Genomic DNA, 17803 nt, shown 5'->3' on the forward strand with positions numbered 1-17803 from the left:
ATTAATAAAATCAGTCAGACAAACATGAACTCAGTTTTTATTTCGAAAGTGCTTTAATTGGTTCCTCCTCTATTGTCGGTCACTAGGTGAGGTCATCCATATAAAGCTGCTGCAACGTTCACAGTAAACGATACTGTATATATATAGAGAGAGAGTACAACAGTTGATAGAAACGCTCTAAACCACCATAATCACACAGGTAAACATTTAATTTCCTTGTGAAACATTATAGAGTTACACTGGTGTTTTGTTTGGGTAAAGTTTCGGGTTTACTTTGCTGAGAAAAAAATCCCCAACAATTATACCTATGACGTGCTAATGTCCCACAACACAGTTTAACATTTAGGAGCTAATTCCACATTTAGCCTTTAGATACTTAAATAACTTTCTACTGAAAACAAGAAGTTTGCTTCCATTGAAACCACATGTTAATTATGATGTCGAGGGTGGATGTTTGGTTTTCTGCTGATCCACTGTATAGGCCTCTGCAGGATATAAAGGACTATAATAAAATAAAAATAAAGTTAATTATGCAATGCTTGTTAAAGTTAATGCACGATTCCAAGACACTGTACGTATCGGCTGCATCTTTGTATGACACTCAAGAGTGACCCCGACCTCCCGAACTCTTTATGTGCAGAAGGATTTTCACAGATGCGGTATTATCAGTACATCCTGCTGGATTATTTCAAAGCTTTTAATGGAAATCCACCGTGCGTAAAAGCGCGTAATGTTCACACCCTGGAAAATTGTTGCGGTTTGACATATACTCCTGAGCTGTTTTCTTTTCCCTGTGGGTCGGAACGGAAAATTTAAACCGGGCTTTACACGTTGTACATTTTCTTCACATGTCGTGTATGCGGCTCATCTGTGAGGCAGCAGTGACCTTGAACGACCACAACCTCCGCCACATCGAGGAGACTTGGAGTTTAAACTTTAAAAAAAAATCACAACACACTGCTTTTTGTTTGGTACGTTTCTTTCTCGACTGTGCCCGAGAGCATCTGGAGAGAAAGGTCATATAAAGAGTTTATAGGTGAGTTCCTTGTGTGGGAACTTAAAATCCACAATTGGCTTTGAGCGCTTTAAAATCACCAAATGTCACGAGTCTTAAGAATATTGTGAAATAAATTTGTACTTTGTCCAAAAACTGTTGACAACTTTCTTTTCTTGTTTTGAAGCAGTTATTCTAACTGTGCAGCCTTTGGATTGTTGTGGGCCCATAACACACATTTTCTGTTGGAACACTTGATTTACAAGAGTTGAAAGTCTTAGAAATGTGCCACGGTAACCGTCAGTCAGGGATCTAAGTATCATGTGGATTTTAGCTTATGCCGTCGAAATGAACCTATAATGGTAAAATCTGTTCCAAAGCAAGTTTAACCCCATAACTCCATTCGCGGACAGGCCTTTACGCACCGTTTAAACGCAGCACAGACAAGTCCACGAGTTAGTTTTTTTACTGTTAAAGTTTTGTATTTTTACTTAGAATCATGTTTTTCATCAAATGGAAGATAATATTTCCATTATTTATAGATGATTATTTTTTTTATCCGAATAACGTGTGTGTCAGCCACTTGGCGTTTTAACTTTTTAAACCAGAAATCATATTTCCACCCTCATCAAGACGTCCTAAAAACAGGTAAATACGCGAAGCCATGTTTTAAATCAGGCTTCACTTTGTTTTCAGAATCAAATGAGCTTTTGTACAAAAAATATTTTTATTATTGTACCATTTCACGACGTTTTAAGAAAAATATTAAGAATTATTTAACCAGAAATCACTACTATAATTAAATTTGTTCCAAGACATCCCAGCCTCACCACCTAAGATTGTATTTTTAGCCACACGAGCTGAGAAACCTTCGCTGGAGATGTTTGGACTCATACCTCAGAGAACCTTGGAGGGGCGGTGCTGCCTCCTCTCCTCCTGCCAGCTTCTGGCTCTCACAGCCGGGAAGGCTGGCTCGGGGCGTGCGCTCTTGTGAGCAGCTCCCAAAAAACCCATAGAGGGGGCGGGGGGCAGAGAGAGGGTGAGACAAGCAGACAGGAAGACATGAGCAGATCGATGAGACCGAGGTAAAGATCCACCATCGAACTTTACGGCAGCGAGGTTTGTTTAGTTGGGATTTTTCAATCTTCTCCTCGTATTTAAACGTCATTACGCACAGTGATCCTCCTACTCTCCAACCTAAAAAGATGCCCAAATCCCCACCGTGCGCGTTCCCCTGGTCCTCCATGTGGCTGGCATCTTTGGCTACTTTGATGGTGCAGTCGGTGCTCTCTTCCTCCTACTCTTCTTCTTCATCCTCCTCCTCCTCCTCCACGTATCAGAGATCTGCAGCCGGCGGGAAGCGGCCGGGCTTCATGGAGAGGACGCTGATTCTCCTGGATGTCAACACCCGCAGTCCGCTCCGAGTCCTCAACGAGAACTTCCTCTCTCTGCAGCTGGACCCCTCGATCATCAAGGACGGCTGGCTGGACTTCCTGAGGTACCAAACAGCGTCAGTTTACCAAAAGCCCGATTCGTATCGCTGTCTATAACGTGTTGCGGTGGTTTTATCCATTACGCACGAAGCCACGTTGTGTAATTACTATGGAGTGAGCCAGCACGTTTCCCCCTCACTTCAATGATCCACATTACTGAATGAATTCTATCGGGACTGATATAATCCAGACCTTTCAGATGATTTAATATTGCAGCACTGCAGGTGAAGGTTTTGTTAATAAGATATTCTGGGATTATGTCTGTAACTGTTGTTCCAGTGCGCCTGGTAACACTGGACTGAACCGTGGGCCCCACACCCGTTCACTCTGCTGAGTGTCTGTGTCACAAGTTATTAAATCTGGTTTTGAGGTTTTCATTTGTTTTTCTTAAAACCACAGAAAAATCCCTCGAGTCCATCGCCAGCCATGTTGCTTCAATGTTTTTATAAAATGCATGGTGAGTTTTTTTAGCTCTCATTTATTTTTGCGACTTCTCACTCCAGAGCATTTCAAAGATTTCAGCGGAGACGCAGCGCAGACTATAACTCGCACACGTTTTCACCATATGAAACATGACATTTTGAAATTCAAACCTGGCAAAATAACTCCATAAATTCCGGGCTTATTCTAATGTTTAACTGTAGATCAGGGCAGTGTTCAGACTGATGGCTCGCCAGGTGCTGGATGTGGATTTAACAGCGTCGTGAACATTGTTTAGTTCAGCTTCTAAATCACGTACGAGTCTTTGTCAGACGTGATCTACTGTCGATGATCTATGGAGCAAAGAATCACACCATATTCTACAGCACATTTCATAAACTGGAACCTTGTGGGTAAAAGAGCGATCAGATTACTTGTGCTCCATTCTTCCCCTGATACTATTTTTTATGACTTATTTCTCTATTATTCCATCTTTTATTCATTCATTTACTTTACTATATACAAACAAACATGTGACTTCATAAGCTTCAATTCGATTTATAGTTGATAAAGCTGAAATAACCTGCACAGCTTTTACTGTATAAATATCTACAGGCCTGCTGGCTGTGACTTTTTTATTTTTCTATTATTATTATTATTATTATTATTATTATTATTATTATTATTATTATTATTATTATTATTATTATTATTATTATATATACTGCTGAGGCTGATGGCCACAGTTTATCCCAGCGGTTTTGAACAAAGCAAAAGTTTTCCAACTTGTTTTTCGCTTTTGGAAACACTTCATATGAACTATGAACCATTTTGCACGTGGCTTTTCAGTTTATAATGTAAAACAATAGGCCTTTTCGTTTTTAATAATGTATTTTTTCATGTGAAAATGTATTACAATACTAGTGGAAAGTTTTAGAAAATACAACATTTCCAATGAATTAACAGAAAAAGTGAAAAAAAAAAGTATAACAAATAAATGATGTGAATTTAGTTTAATATAAAACAGGCCTTATAGAGCAGGAAGTAGAACAAATCATCAACTCAATGCAAACTACAAGTGCAACACATACAACTTCTGCAACCGAGTTGAGACGGACTTTACAAACACTGTAGAGAAAACCCGGTGTTCAGCTGCTGAATGAGGTAAAAACCGGATTTAATATTGAAAACATCAGGACTTACTTTTGTTTTAAATTGTGTTATGCTTTAATTTGAGTGTATGCACTGATATTACACAATGTGAAACGGGAAACATTTTGCTTTCAAACTTCACATTAAAAGCACCAAAAGGAAAGTACAAATTAAGTTGACTATGGCAAAAAAAAATTAAACTCGGCCTTGCAGCACCAGATTAATAAATACTCCTTCATTTCACGTCCATATAAATCTTCAACTTGTTCCTGTTTAAATTCGTGCAGGGTAAACCATTAGTCTGCGCGTGTGTTGTTGTAATGCTTTGTTCCCTGAGGTAGCTGCTCTTACCTGCTGTGGCTGCTTCCTGATGCCTTTTCCACCGGGTGACAGATGTTGAAGTCTCCGCTGATGTCAAGGAGAAAAACAGTGCAGATGTTTAACGACCATGCCCGTGGAGCTGAATGACTTTTTTGTAGATGTCTCCTCGAGGCCTTTTTTTCCTAATATTTGGATTTCAAGGAAAAGGAAACGGGACATATTCGTTTTCACGTTTTCTGCTCCTGTGGAATATTTGTAAACTGAGGCCACAGATAACTTTTGGTTTGTGTGTTTCTTGGTCTCTGACTCTTTTTCTCTGTGTGTCTCCAGCTCCAAGCGGCTGGTGACCCTGGCGCGCGGCCTGTCTCCAGCCTTCCTGCGCTTTGGAGGAAAACGCACCGACTTCCTGCAGTTTAACAACCAGAAGAACCTCGCTAAGTTCAGAGGGCCGGGACCGGACTATTACCTGAAGAACTACGAGGACGGTGATTACACACGACGTATTTTTTTTTGGCTGCCTCAACGTATAATTTTGGACGGTGTTTACGCACAACAGGCGTCTGATCCTCGTTTGTCCGTGACGCACAGAGTAAACTTTATATTCTTGCTGAGGTTTGCGTTGTTCAGGCCGTTTGTTTTACGCAGCGTCCTTTTCCTTGCAACACAGGCAGTGGCCAGTTTATTAGGGACACCGAGCTAAAACTATCATGCTTGTCTATGGACCCTGCAGTGAACCACACTCTTGTGGATGTGATAATGTTGGGATTCGGATTAAAAAGTGTTGCAGAGAGGTGCTTCTAACATATTGTCAACTCAGTAAACAGTGTGGACACAATATTCGAAACACTTCTCAGGGCAACACAATTTAGCTGCACCTCAAAGCCTCCAAAAAGGACTTGAATCAACATGTGTTTAAAACAGTCTCAACATTCATGAAGTAAGAACTTTGGACTGCATGAGGTTTATGTAGGCGTACCTAATAAAACGCCATCTGAATGTTTACAGGACACTATGGATATTGTATTTTCTAACAGGGTGTATAGTATAGTATACTCATTTATATTAGTTTAAAGCTGCATAAAAATAGTTTGATTTCAACTCATATTCTGTATTGGAAAAGCAACAAATGCATCAAAAAGCAACAAATGAGTAAAAAAAGGTTGCACCTTTCCCCGGGTAGTCAAGTTCAAAACAAACTGAACAAACAAGCGTTTTTTAACTTTTGATTTAAGGAAGCAATTAATTGTTCGAACAAAATAAGGAAGTTGTGTTTGTTTCTTCCCCTCTGCAGATATAGTGCGCAGTGACATTGCACTGGACAACCAGAAGGGCTGCAAACTGGCCAGTCATCCGGACATCATGCTGGAGCTGCAGAGGGAGAAGGCCGCCACCACACAGCTCGTCCTGCTGAAAGAGCAACTGTCCAACATCTACAGCAACATCACAATAACAGGTAGGAGATCAAACACACACACACACACACACACACACACACACACACACACACACACACACACACACACACACACACACACACACACACACACACACACACACACAAACACACTCACATATGTAAAGGGTTGTATTTTTTTGACACATGCTCACATCCTAAGAGACACATTGTCCGTGCTCAAATAGCATAGTTTGGACTTTGTGTCATGCACATGCAGATGTGCACGTATGCGCGCGTGCACTCACACGAGGTTCAAAGCATGCCAATGTAAACCATCAGCTTTCAGAATGACAAATGTAATTTGTAAAGGAGGAATGTGGGGATGGATAGAGGGGTGCAGCAGCAGAGGCCAGTAAACAGAGCACTGACGTTTTCACTGGTAACAGTTAACTCAACCTGACCGCAGAAGGAACTCTGGAGTCCTGGTTTTGGGTGGGCTACGTCTCTTATCTGTTGCCGTGATTGACTGCGATGGAAACGAGGAACTGTTTGTTAAAGTCGCAACAGTTTTGGGATGTGTCCACAAACCTGGAGTTGGCAATGAGTTGACTAAAAACGCTTTCCTAATAGAGCTTGGAATTAAAAGTTCGAAGTTGGTAAAACAAGGAAATAGAGAAAATGATCTGAAGCTTGATAACAAAACAAACAGAAGAGTAAAAAAAGTGCTAATTTTTAAGCTTTTGCTGACCCCTGACTATAACTAAATGGAGCAACGGCAGTGAGACAACTATTTAACAATATTTATTACGATAATAATACTCTGGAGGCATCTCCTACAGAAACACATTTGTCATCTTGAAAAGACAGTGGTGGGGACTGGGAGCGCTAACATCCCAGAATGTGAGTCCTGATCGTCAAAGAACCTCTAGAAAGAAAAATCTGAACTCGGACATTGACCAGCAACCCAGACAACGAGTTCATCTCTTTTGTAATGTGTTAAAATGGTTAAAAGTGCAGAGGTGGTATTGGTCACAACCCACGGAATATTTGGCCATGAGCTTTGAAAAGATATCAATAAATTTGATAAAACTCCAAATCTACATTGAATTGTCCCAGTTCAATGTCTTAATACATTGTTTGATCATTATATACAGAACCTTGTATTAGTGGGTCTGCAGTGTGCGTCTGTGTGTTGCAGTGTGAGCGATAGAGGCGAATATTATCAACATAGCTGTGGATTTTCAGATATAATCTCAAATGCAACAGGCAACACACGTCTTTGTTGCATTTATCAAAGTAGGCAAATACATAAAAGAAGAATTTCGAGCTGTTTGTGTGAGGAGTCAGTTCACGAGTTCAGGTCGGGAGTCACATGGTAACACACACTATCATCAATTTTGACACGTAGCCTTTAATTTTGACACCACAGTAATTGAGGTTGTTCCACTCGGGCCAAGCATGTTAGACTTTGTAGTAGTTTTCATCAGTAAAATATATATATTTATTTCAAATCAAACATACTGATAGTAATTATAGATGTTTTTGGGACGTGGGGTTCTATCAGATTGTTTTTACATCAGCTCATTTTTTAAGAAACAGTAAAACACATGAGTGTGTGGGTGTGATGGTCACACAGGAAGAGCAACACAGATTATTGCAAAAGCCAGTATTGAACTGTACAATAGTCTCCTGCAATAATAATGTGACATCTAGTTTAATAATGGTAAAATAGCGTTGTAGGGCTGGGCAATAAATCAATATAAATAATTATTGCAATATAATTTTCGTCAATGGTAATATAACAAAACCCCATTTTCGATATGCTATTTGTGATTCTCTGGCTGTTAGAACATAGAACCACAATCTTTACTCAGGAGGGTTAACTTAAATAATAAGGTGACATTTATCGCAATAACTATATTTTTTTGCATTAGTGGTCGACTGATATTGGTTTTCAATGAGTTATGAAAGCAGGAAGGATGATGGTTGACATATAATGCTCATATTATGTTGTTGTTTAAATGTTTTTATCTGATATCAGACAACATAAATAATATTTACAAATGGGACACAAAATTGCTGAATATTTGATAAATTTAAATATAAGAAAGTGCATTTTCTCTTTTTGCTAAAGTAAATCTGCAATCCTCTCTGTACTTATTATTTTAAATGAAAAGAAAATCCACAAGTTATCAAAATGACACCTTGTGTAAACGAGGATCTGGAAATGCCAGATCTCGACACAATCTTTCCTTGTATCTCTAATCTGAATTTTTGAATCTTAGTATCAAGTATAACTGTAAACTAATAAAACCACGGTTGAGAAATTAAGCCTCTGTCTCACACATGTGGTGTCGCGCTTATGTCTCTCAAAATTAAGACCACATTTCCCATAAACCCCAGTGCTTCCTGTCACAAAGAGGATGTTACCACTTGCTCACTTTGCTGTGCGGCAGCGTGGAGGTCATCCGGTCTCCTCGGTGGAGTAAAAATTTAAGTAATGATGATTTACCGACGACAAAACATAGCATTGCTCCTTTAAGCTACTGTTCGGTAGAATGTTCGGTTGAAAAACGTAAACATTAAAACTCACTTGACAGGTGTGAAAACAATGTGAGAGTGTTGATGCAGTAAAAGTTATGGCGATAATGAATCACCGCATGAATGTTATTTTCTCACATAGTCGAGGTTTTTGCATAATTTAATTGATTGATTAGAACCATATGGAGGATTTTATCTTTTTAACTCCTGCTGTAATGGTTCTTATTAAAAGCCGGTTTATAACTCTGCGTTGAATTGGCGGCGTAGGTGCGGTGTAGCCCGACTGCAACTGTCGTAGGTCGGCTTGGTAACGTCTCGTCCATGTCCGTCAGTGGCAAAAGTAGCTATTGATCCGCTCAGTTTGAGTAAGTGGCATAGAAACCACAACGCCACCCGGTGTTTGGACAGAGACAAACCAGCTCACGAGTATAAATTCCCTCAACAGCATAGACCATTGGCATAAGTTCTGTGCCCATCCCCCACAGGAATACAATAAAGGTTTGAGAGGTAGAAATGGAGTCGAGAGGCAAAGGGTGGCGCCATGCTGTTTCTGAGCAGGTGCCATAATTGTCAGACATGTTGGTGTAGAGGAGAGGAGAGGAGAGGAGAGGAGAGGAGAGGAGAGGAGAGGAGAGGAGAGGAGAGAGGGCAGTGAAGCCAAGCAGAAGGACTTTATTTACCCAAGGCTGATTTACTGTGAAGTGTTCTCACAGAAACTCTTCTTCTTCCAAAGCACACACACGAGCTGAAGGTCGGCCCCTGGGGGAATGTTTTTCAGAAGTCTGAGGTGTATTTTTCAAAGATAGTGAAGGTGGAGCTGCTACATTATTATTTATTGTACAAAGGGTTGTCTGTGGGTTTTAGAGGGGAAGTATAACTCAGCAAAATGAGCAGTGATGACGCTGAAGAAGCTGTGAAAGGGCAAACGTGTTGGTGTTATGTTCTCATTATCACACTCAAGCATGTTGTGTAAACTACAATCCTTTCAAGGACCTTCCATGTCTGAGGTGGAGAGTTACAGGGATACAGATGCAATAGGTATTTGTTTAAATACTGTCTGGTAACAATCAGTGTGTGTGTATGTGTGTGTGTGTGTGTGTGTGTGTGTGTGTGTGTGTGTGTGTGTGTGTGTGTGTGTGTGTGTGTGTGTGTGTAGGCAGGTGGTGTTTAAAAGACCTTTAACAGTCTTGCTCCATCCTTTTCCACTCACCACTGTCTGACCTTTGACCCACCCTTGTTAGAGCCATCCATAATGGGGCCAGTCCAAGCTCTCTCTCTCTCTCTCTCTCTCTCTCTCTCTCTCTCTCTCTCTCTCTCTCTCTCTCTCTCTCTCTCTCTCCTCCTCTCTCTCTCTCTCACACACACACACAGGAATTAATTTGAGAAAATACCCTGATCTCAGACAAGGTCATGGTCAGCATCATTTCATGTCTCGCTCTGCAGGAACATATCCCTCCATCAGGGATCTCTTCTTCAAATTCTCTCTTCTCTTCCCTTTCTTTCATCTGTTCCTTCTCCTCCACCTCTCCCCGGTCTCTCTGTCATGTTTACTCTCAGTTTAGCTGTGTATATTGTGACTTTGTGCCAAAGTCCTTATGTTTATTTGATACTTCGCAGAATGAGGCGGTCGTTCTGTTAAACTTGTGACCCCCTTGTCTGTGTGTTTTAAGGCTCTAAGAATAAACATGGCTCAATTAAGGAATCAACCAAGCAATACTTGTGAACAAGAAGAAAATCTAGAGAAGCTTCTAGAGAAGCAAGATTCAAAGAAAGGATGTTATCAGCTTTAAGGTGGGCAGCTGCTCTTGAGAGAGTGAGGTGGAAACTAATTCTGTGTCAAGGATTTATCTTCAGATTTTTACCTCCGCTGAAGGGGTTATGTTTTCACCTCGTTTGTTTGTAAGCAAGATAACACAAAAACAACTGAACTGATTATCACAAAACCTGGCAGAAGGCTGTGGATGGTCTACATTAGCATGTCCTCACTATATGTATTAGTACAAACAACCTCATAAATAAAGAAAAAAGTAAGAAACACTTTATATAATGATTAAAATGATACAAAAATAATAAGATTAAAAAAGGGTGTTGAATCACAACGTTGTTGGACCACTTATTGTATATTTTTGGACACAGGCAGTGGAGAGGAGGAAGAGGAGTGGTGTGGATGAGACCGAGGGACTAAGTCACAAGTAGGACATCTCCTCAGGAAGGAGCGACCACTAACCTAGTTTTCAAAATGGGACGGGGTCAGATTCCCAGTGAAGAATAACCTACATTAGTTAATTTCGGAAATCCAAATAAATCTAGACACTAATTTTCATTCATAACTTCTTGTTTCACAAATTCGAATGTTTAAAATCACAAAAGGAATTATGCATGTGAGAGTAAATGAAGCAGCACTTTGAATGGAATGAATCCCTCCCTGCAGAAATTAGAGTAGCCAGCTGCAAGGAGACTAGGCAGTTGGATGAAACAAAGCAGGAGGCTGGTTTGAACCTATACTCTGAAATCTGTGAGGTCATACTTTTATTAATATAATCATTAATTGTGGTAAGGCTAAAAGGAATCGGATTAAAGAGCATAATCTTAACGCTAGATGAGTCAAAGGTTGGCGTCCTGATCAGGTAGATGGTATGCAGCCTGATTTAAACCTTCTCTCTTTCTTAGTCTGATCTCACGTGCGTCGTATCAAGTGACACGACTGTTTACAATGTCTAATCAGTTGTTAGGTTTAAGTAAACATCGCAGAGGGTACATCACACACTAACATTCGGAGCCCCTCTCTTTGAACTGACACCGAGGTGCAGCAGTCACAGCCAGGAGCCTCTCATCGAGAGCTGCAGGCCTCCACTAAAACGAAACACGAGAAGAAGGACACTATAGAGGAGACATACCATCAGGAGTGTGAAGCAGTGCTCGTGCAACCCTGCAGAGGTGCAACAGAGAGGGGGCCTTATTTTCAACTGAGGCAGCGACTACACACGCCCGAAGAGCTGCAAATTCCAGACGTCAGATTTTCCACCGGATTTTGCATCCAAAGATTAATTGAAATTGAACTTAGACCTCCATCATGTGCATTTTGGCAGTGACAGGAGGTAGTGCAGCCACGTTGGACGAATCTGCAGCTCATAGTGGACGAGCGGGTACCGTGTCGCAGACCTGCAGTACATTTAACCTTTTTTTCAATAAGTAACAATCTTTTACCAACAATAACGCAGCTGTTTCTGTTGCTGTTTCTGTTGCTGTTTCTGTTGCCTTTTGGCTGACTGTCTTTTCCTAAATTGGCCAAACCTCGGTTGTGCTGATGTTGTCAGTGTTACACTACAAGTCCAATTCACCCATTTGCACTCACATTCATATGTCACGTCTTTATGCGTTTAATGCCTTGCAGCAGAACACTTAGGCATGCAGACTGGAGGAGCTGGGGATCAAACCACTGACCGTCTGGTTAGAAAAGTTTATTAGTTTCACTTGGATAAAACTAAACTTGGTTGCCAAATCGTGCATCACTTCTTCGCCATTCTGCCAAGATCCAATCAGTTGAAGCAACTGGTGATCAATTCTTCAAACGTAAAAACAACAACAATAAAAAACAAAACATGCCTCAATACTGCGGCTGTGGTGTCATCCAAGCGTCCGTAAGCTCTGAAATTCTGTGGTTTTTTTACGTTTGAAGAATTGATCACCAGTTACTTCAATTTATTGGATTTGGCTGCGACTCTGGCCAATTTCAACACGAGCAATCTCATGAAGCATTTGAAGAACCATCATTAGAACAAAAGGTTTTTTTTAGAGGGTTTATCCTGAGCCAGGCCGCACAACAATGATATCAATCACCTCTATACAGGCTTAGTTACATATTTATTACATTATATAAGTCTCTTTTTTTTTATTTATGCAGTGGTATCCAATTTACAAATGCCAGATATTGGAATCAGTATGGGGAATAGAAAAATGGAATCGGAACATCTAACATTCTATAATTGCTCAGTTATGACAAAAGGATTTTAATGTGCAAAATTCTGAGAAAGAAACTGAAACTCATGTTCCTGACGTGAAGCTTTGTGTGGGTCAGAATCTGTAAGGACAAACATTCGGAGCAAACACAGAAAGAGGAATTCACTAAACATGTTGAATGGCTTGAAAATGTTTCATCAAAACAACCGGGCACAGCTGACAACAGTCAAAGAGCCTCTAGATATAACTCTCTGTTTTAACTCATTTGAAAATCAAACCATATTTTCTTGTAACAGTGGGAAAACACTCCATCCCTCCTCCCAGCCTCTTTCCTTAATCTCCTCTGTCAAACTTCTTTTCTGAGGAGGAAATTGAATTGTTTTTGCAAAATTGTCATTTACATTTCCCTCACTGAATACACAGACACACACACACGCACACACACACACACACACACGCACGCACACGCACGCACACACACGCACACACACCGGGTTGCAGCTGCTTAAGTACCCGCTCCATCTCCAGCTCACTGATGAATGCAGATTTATGAGTTTCTCCTGCCAAGTTTCACACTGTAACACTGAAGTTCAGCCAGTTTTCATGACGGCAGGAGAATTAGTATAACCCACTTTAATTTGTTGATATATATAATGATATTAATGGATGTGAGTAGTCGCTGTGGATCTTGGAAAGGTCCACAGGTGAGACAAAGAACATTACAAGCTAGTGTGTATGTTTTTACATATCACTGATTGCTCAACTTACTGTTTGCTTTAGTGTTCTGTTAAAAGAGAAGGACCTGGAAGCCTGCTGTGCTTCACTGCCAACAACGAGGGAGTCTAAAATCACAATTCTGCTGTAGGTCCAGTATGCAGCGCTTTTATCCAAATGCATTAAGCTTTGGAACGTCATCAGATGCACATATTGATCATGAACAGTGCTTCCAAACGTTATGTGGATTCAAGCATAACTAGAACGCCAGCAGAGACTCAAGAGTTGCAGTGAAATAAATGGTCATTCTCTTAAAGAAGGGATTCTTGCCTCCTAATGGATTTCAGGTGTTTGTTTGGTTGAGAGTTTTTGTATTTATTTCATATCTCACAAATTAGCAGGTAAATCCTTGTCTTTTATTTGGTTCATTTTAATACTTTTTAAAATCTCTCTGCTTCTATATTTTAGTAATAAATGAAGCAGAACTGTTGAAACAACTGTTTTGTTTGTATTAATGAAGTAAATATTTTTCTAATTTCTTAAATACAAGGAGGCTTGTGCCTTTTACACTTGAGATGCACAAATCATGTTGATTGTTGACTGTTTTTACCACATTTCTTCCCCTGATACAACTTTAACGAAAAGGGCACTCATGAGTTCATACATCTGTCAAGGTCCAACGCGTACCTTATGAAACGACGGTTAAATTCACTAGATCTGGATCTGCATCAAAGGGCACACACTCATATATATCAGCCCCCTAAATATGTCAGAGATATTTTTTATCAAGATCCATGAATTACTCCGTGAAAAATCAACTTAAATGTTGAAATACAACTTATCTCACAATGTTACAGTGGAAAAAAAAGTCCAGGAGGATTCCCTACCCCTTAAAACATTTAATGAAAATCAGTTGAGTAGTTTTTATATGATCCTGCGAACCTTCACACAAACAAACAAAAAATGCCATATGAAAAGATAAATGACAAAGAGAGATGTTCCCTACATGAGATGTTCCCTACATGAGATGTTCCCTACATGAGAGCGATAAGAGGAGGAGATGCACCAATGGAGCAGAAATTACTTCTTAAATCCAAACAATATCTCGGAAAATTCTTTAAATTTCAATTCGCTTTTTAATCATGGATTCCTTCAAATACGTGTGTCTTAAAAATGATCTTTAATCGAGCAAATGATGTGTGGCATTGGATTGAGTGATAGCGACTGTCAGCACGCTGATGATGATGTATTCGATCCAGACCAAGGTGTGCAGAGAAAACTGCCAACAATGCTGCTGGCGTGAACTCGGGACAGAAAATTGAAATGTTGGCTCGAGGTGGTTGCGTAGAACAAAGCCAATATGGCCTTTAGAGCCAAACCCGTCTGGCAGCCATTGAAAAAAAAAAAACACTTCAGTAGAAAGAGAAAAGTTTAAACTTTAAATCTTCATCTTCTGCACAGGTGAAAAAATTTACTGCATAACATCAACCTCAAGATATATGACTCATATCTGTCTGCGTGAAACAAAACATGCTCATTTGATCTGTGGTTGATTCCAAACTATCTCTGCAGTGAAGCTTTAGGGACGTGTATCTGTGGTTTCCGAGGATTTAGTCTGCTGCCTTTGGACTCTCGGCCAGCACGTGCATCTTTTTAGCATAGTTGTGTTTAATTTCTAAGCCTCTAATAAGAAACATTCTTGAAATACATCGTGTGATTAGATTGGTCATGTTCATGTACACAGCGAAAAGCTCTGGACCAAGAATCGAGCCCTGCAGCACACCTTTGAACCACCAGAGTTTCACACATGGAGGATTTTTTACAGTATGACAGGGAGTCTTCAGACTGAGGTGCTCTGTTGGAACAGGATTATGTAGAAACTGACATGAACTTCTGATGTGTTTGGCTGAATTTATTACATGCCACTTTTAATGCTAACCTGTCAGTTAACAATTATAAACTGGGATGTAAGTCCAGCGTGACAAACTCTTGATTGCCATATTGCCTGCTTTTTTTCTTCCGCTCACTCTTTCCACATGGTCTGCACAGATCCAGAAATGTCTGTTTTTTCTTGATCGGGAGAATACCTAGAGTGTTTAAATCATGGATGGACATAACATGCAACTCCATGTGTTTGCAATATGCCCTGAGAAAAGTGCCAGCAACCTGCAAACGAATGTCATTTTAATAGCCTGATGCATGGGAAATGTTTGAAAGCAGTCTTTCCTTTCCTATGATTGTTTGGCGTGACATCCAACCTCCAGATTTCTCCTCAGAAACATACGTTTTGTGTCAAATTTCATATCATGGCACCGTGCTCGCTGCTGCTCTGAGCCCTTTCGCAGCAAGGGGATGGATCTGTAGCACAATGCTCATAGCTCTCGTGCATGTGTGTGTGTGCGTGTGTGCGTGTGTGTGTGTGTGTGTGTGTGTGTGTGTGTGTGTGTGTGTGTGTGTCAGCTCTGTATTCGTGCAGGTGAAGCTGTTATCCTGAGGGGAAACATGCTAACTTCATTACATTTTATTGCCTTAATTTGACTCTCAGGCTGTCATCCATTATTTAAAAGATTGTGTGAGTGTCCATATGTATTTATGTCGGTGAAGTTTGAACTCGAAGTAGGGGCTAGTACGCTGTAACCACCATTGGAGAGGGAATTTGACCCGGTGTTTGAGAAAGCTATTCTGATGTTTCTTCTTTCAACACTGACATTTAACACACACATTAGTGTCACATAAATGTTTGCAACGTTTCTACCGTGTGGGAGTGTGTGAATCCATAGAAAGCATCTACTTTTCCTCTTAGAGAGAAACCGTAACCGAGAGTTATCATCTGTACTGATCTGATCGGGGGAGTTCGGCCCATTTTTAGCATGAATAGACCAAACCACTGTCTTGTATATCTCACACATAACCTGTCCTTTCTTTTCTCTGACTTAATCCAGCTAGTGGATGTTTACCTCAGTCAATGTTTTGGTCTGTGTTTGTTTGTTATCAAGATTACGCATAAACTACTCAACTGATTTCCATGACATTTTGTGGACTGGGAGGGAATGACCCAGCGAAGAATTGATTCAATATTGGTACGAATTCAGATTATTGCGAGATAGGGGTTTTCAACATTTTCATGAATCTTGATGGAGAAAAAAAAATTGGACATGATTAATATTAATGCATGTACAGATCCAAATAAAAATCCAGAGCTAGTGAATTTAAATGTGGTTTCACCGGGGGCCTGTTGGGCCTTGGCTGGAGGTTTGCACTCTTCTGAGTGACATTGTAGTTATAAATGCACTTATTTTTTTGGAACTGCCTGAGCTATAGATTGTGTTTATATAATATTCTTTTGTAACAGAAAATTGGTTTTCCAAACATTTAAAGTGACAGGATTAGGTTTCTTGTGAAATGTGCATTTAGAATGAATGTCTCTGCAAAGTTACAAAACGTACCTGAATTCAAGTTCATCATTATCGTCATGTGTACACATACTTCCTCTAGTTTGTATGCATCATGGTAACTTAATTCAACTTTTCTATCCTAGTGTGAAGCTCAATGCCACTCAGTAGAGCGCATACCTCCGACAAGGCCCAGCAGTCCTCTTAAATTCAATCAAGCTGCACCAAGTTTTACAAACTCATAAATTTCACTTCCCTGAACATGCCTGATTTTCATCAAGATCCAGGACTTGCCCTCTGTGAAATCAAGGAAAAGGTTGAAAAACACTATCTCGCAATGTTAAAGAAAGCAATACAAATTCCTAGATCCGCCATTGATCTGGATCTGCACCAAAATGTAATGGGTTCTTTCCTGACCCACACCACATCCTTCCACTAAGGTTTGTGGTTATCCATCCAGTAGTTGTTGTGTAGTCTTGCTTACAAACACACTAACAAACAAAGGGACATGTGTGAATACACAACCTCCTTGGAGGAGGTAATTATTCTTTTTGATAAAGTGCATCACTTCTCGCCTTCTTTTTTTTTTTTAGGAATTTCCCTTAAGTTAATTCTCACGGTGCCAATGTCCCCTGTATATTATTGAAACACTTGCTTCCAAAAGAGCTTGGCGTGTTTTTCCTCTGGCCACTTGGGAATCCTCTTTAATTCTCCTCTCTCTTTTTCACTGGGAGCATATGGCTGGTTGGATTGTGTTGGACCTTGTCAGAGGCCATCTATCACTCCATGGTGTCCTGCTGAGTTGGAGATTCACAGCGCAGCCTCAGCCCTCAAAATGAGAAAACAAGAGCAAGAGGGAACAAAGATAGATTAAGAGCGAGGGGAGAGAGGGAAGGGGAAGGGGGGGGGGAGGAGTGAAAAATGAAATAACAGCAACAGACAGATGGTAAAAGAGAAGATGGGGAAAATGGTAAAGGAAAATTTTAAGATTAATAAAAGTTAAAAGCTTTCTTCGTATGAGCCCAAGTGTTTTTAGTTTTTCTCCGAACTTTTTACTTTTTTACCATCCCAGCCAGCTCTGGCAGTTCAGAGATGCTCTTAGCCAAAGGCCCCATCGACACCTGTGGTGTAAAACTGTGCCTTTTAGGTTGAACACACCTGTAAGTGCTCAGGGTTCAGTAGCTTCACACTTGTTAGACTCCAAAACAGCCCCAGAGCACAAATGATATCGTCAGAGCTCTCTCAAGAAACTATATTTAATAAAAAGGGTGTTTCCAAAACCTTTCACAAGCTATTGACTTGGAAATCTGCGTCAATTTCTGATGGAAAACAGAGCTGTGCATGTTTCATATTATTTCCCTTGCATCAAGAAGTGCATATTTCTACATCTGCATGGTTTTTCTATATATTATATGTAATA

At 40.2% G+C, this 17803-nt stretch overlaps 1 protein-coding gene across 1 annotated transcript in view; it reads left to right on the forward strand.

Annotated features, from left to right (window-relative positions):
* The first annotated feature begins 2053 nt into the window (after positions 1-2053).
* Positions 2054-17803, forward strand: part of hpse2 (heparanase 2) — a 54460-nt gene continuing 38710 nt past the window's right edge. Inside the window, exons 1-3 of the mRNA XM_034608431.1 lie at positions 2054-2492; positions 4711-4865; positions 5672-5833. Coding sequence (XP_034464322.1) covers positions 2200-2492; positions 4711-4865; positions 5672-5833 — 610 coding nt within the window. The 5' untranslated portion in view covers positions 2054-2199. The remainder of the gene's footprint in view (positions 2493-4710; positions 4866-5671; positions 5834-17803) is intronic.

This window comes from Hippoglossus hippoglossus, chromosome 15 (genome assembly GCF_009819705.1).
Source record: "Hippoglossus hippoglossus isolate fHipHip1 chromosome 15, fHipHip1.pri, whole genome shotgun sequence".
In the NCBI taxonomy this organism is placed as follows: Eukaryota; Metazoa; Chordata; class Actinopteri; order Pleuronectiformes; family Pleuronectidae; genus Hippoglossus; species Hippoglossus hippoglossus.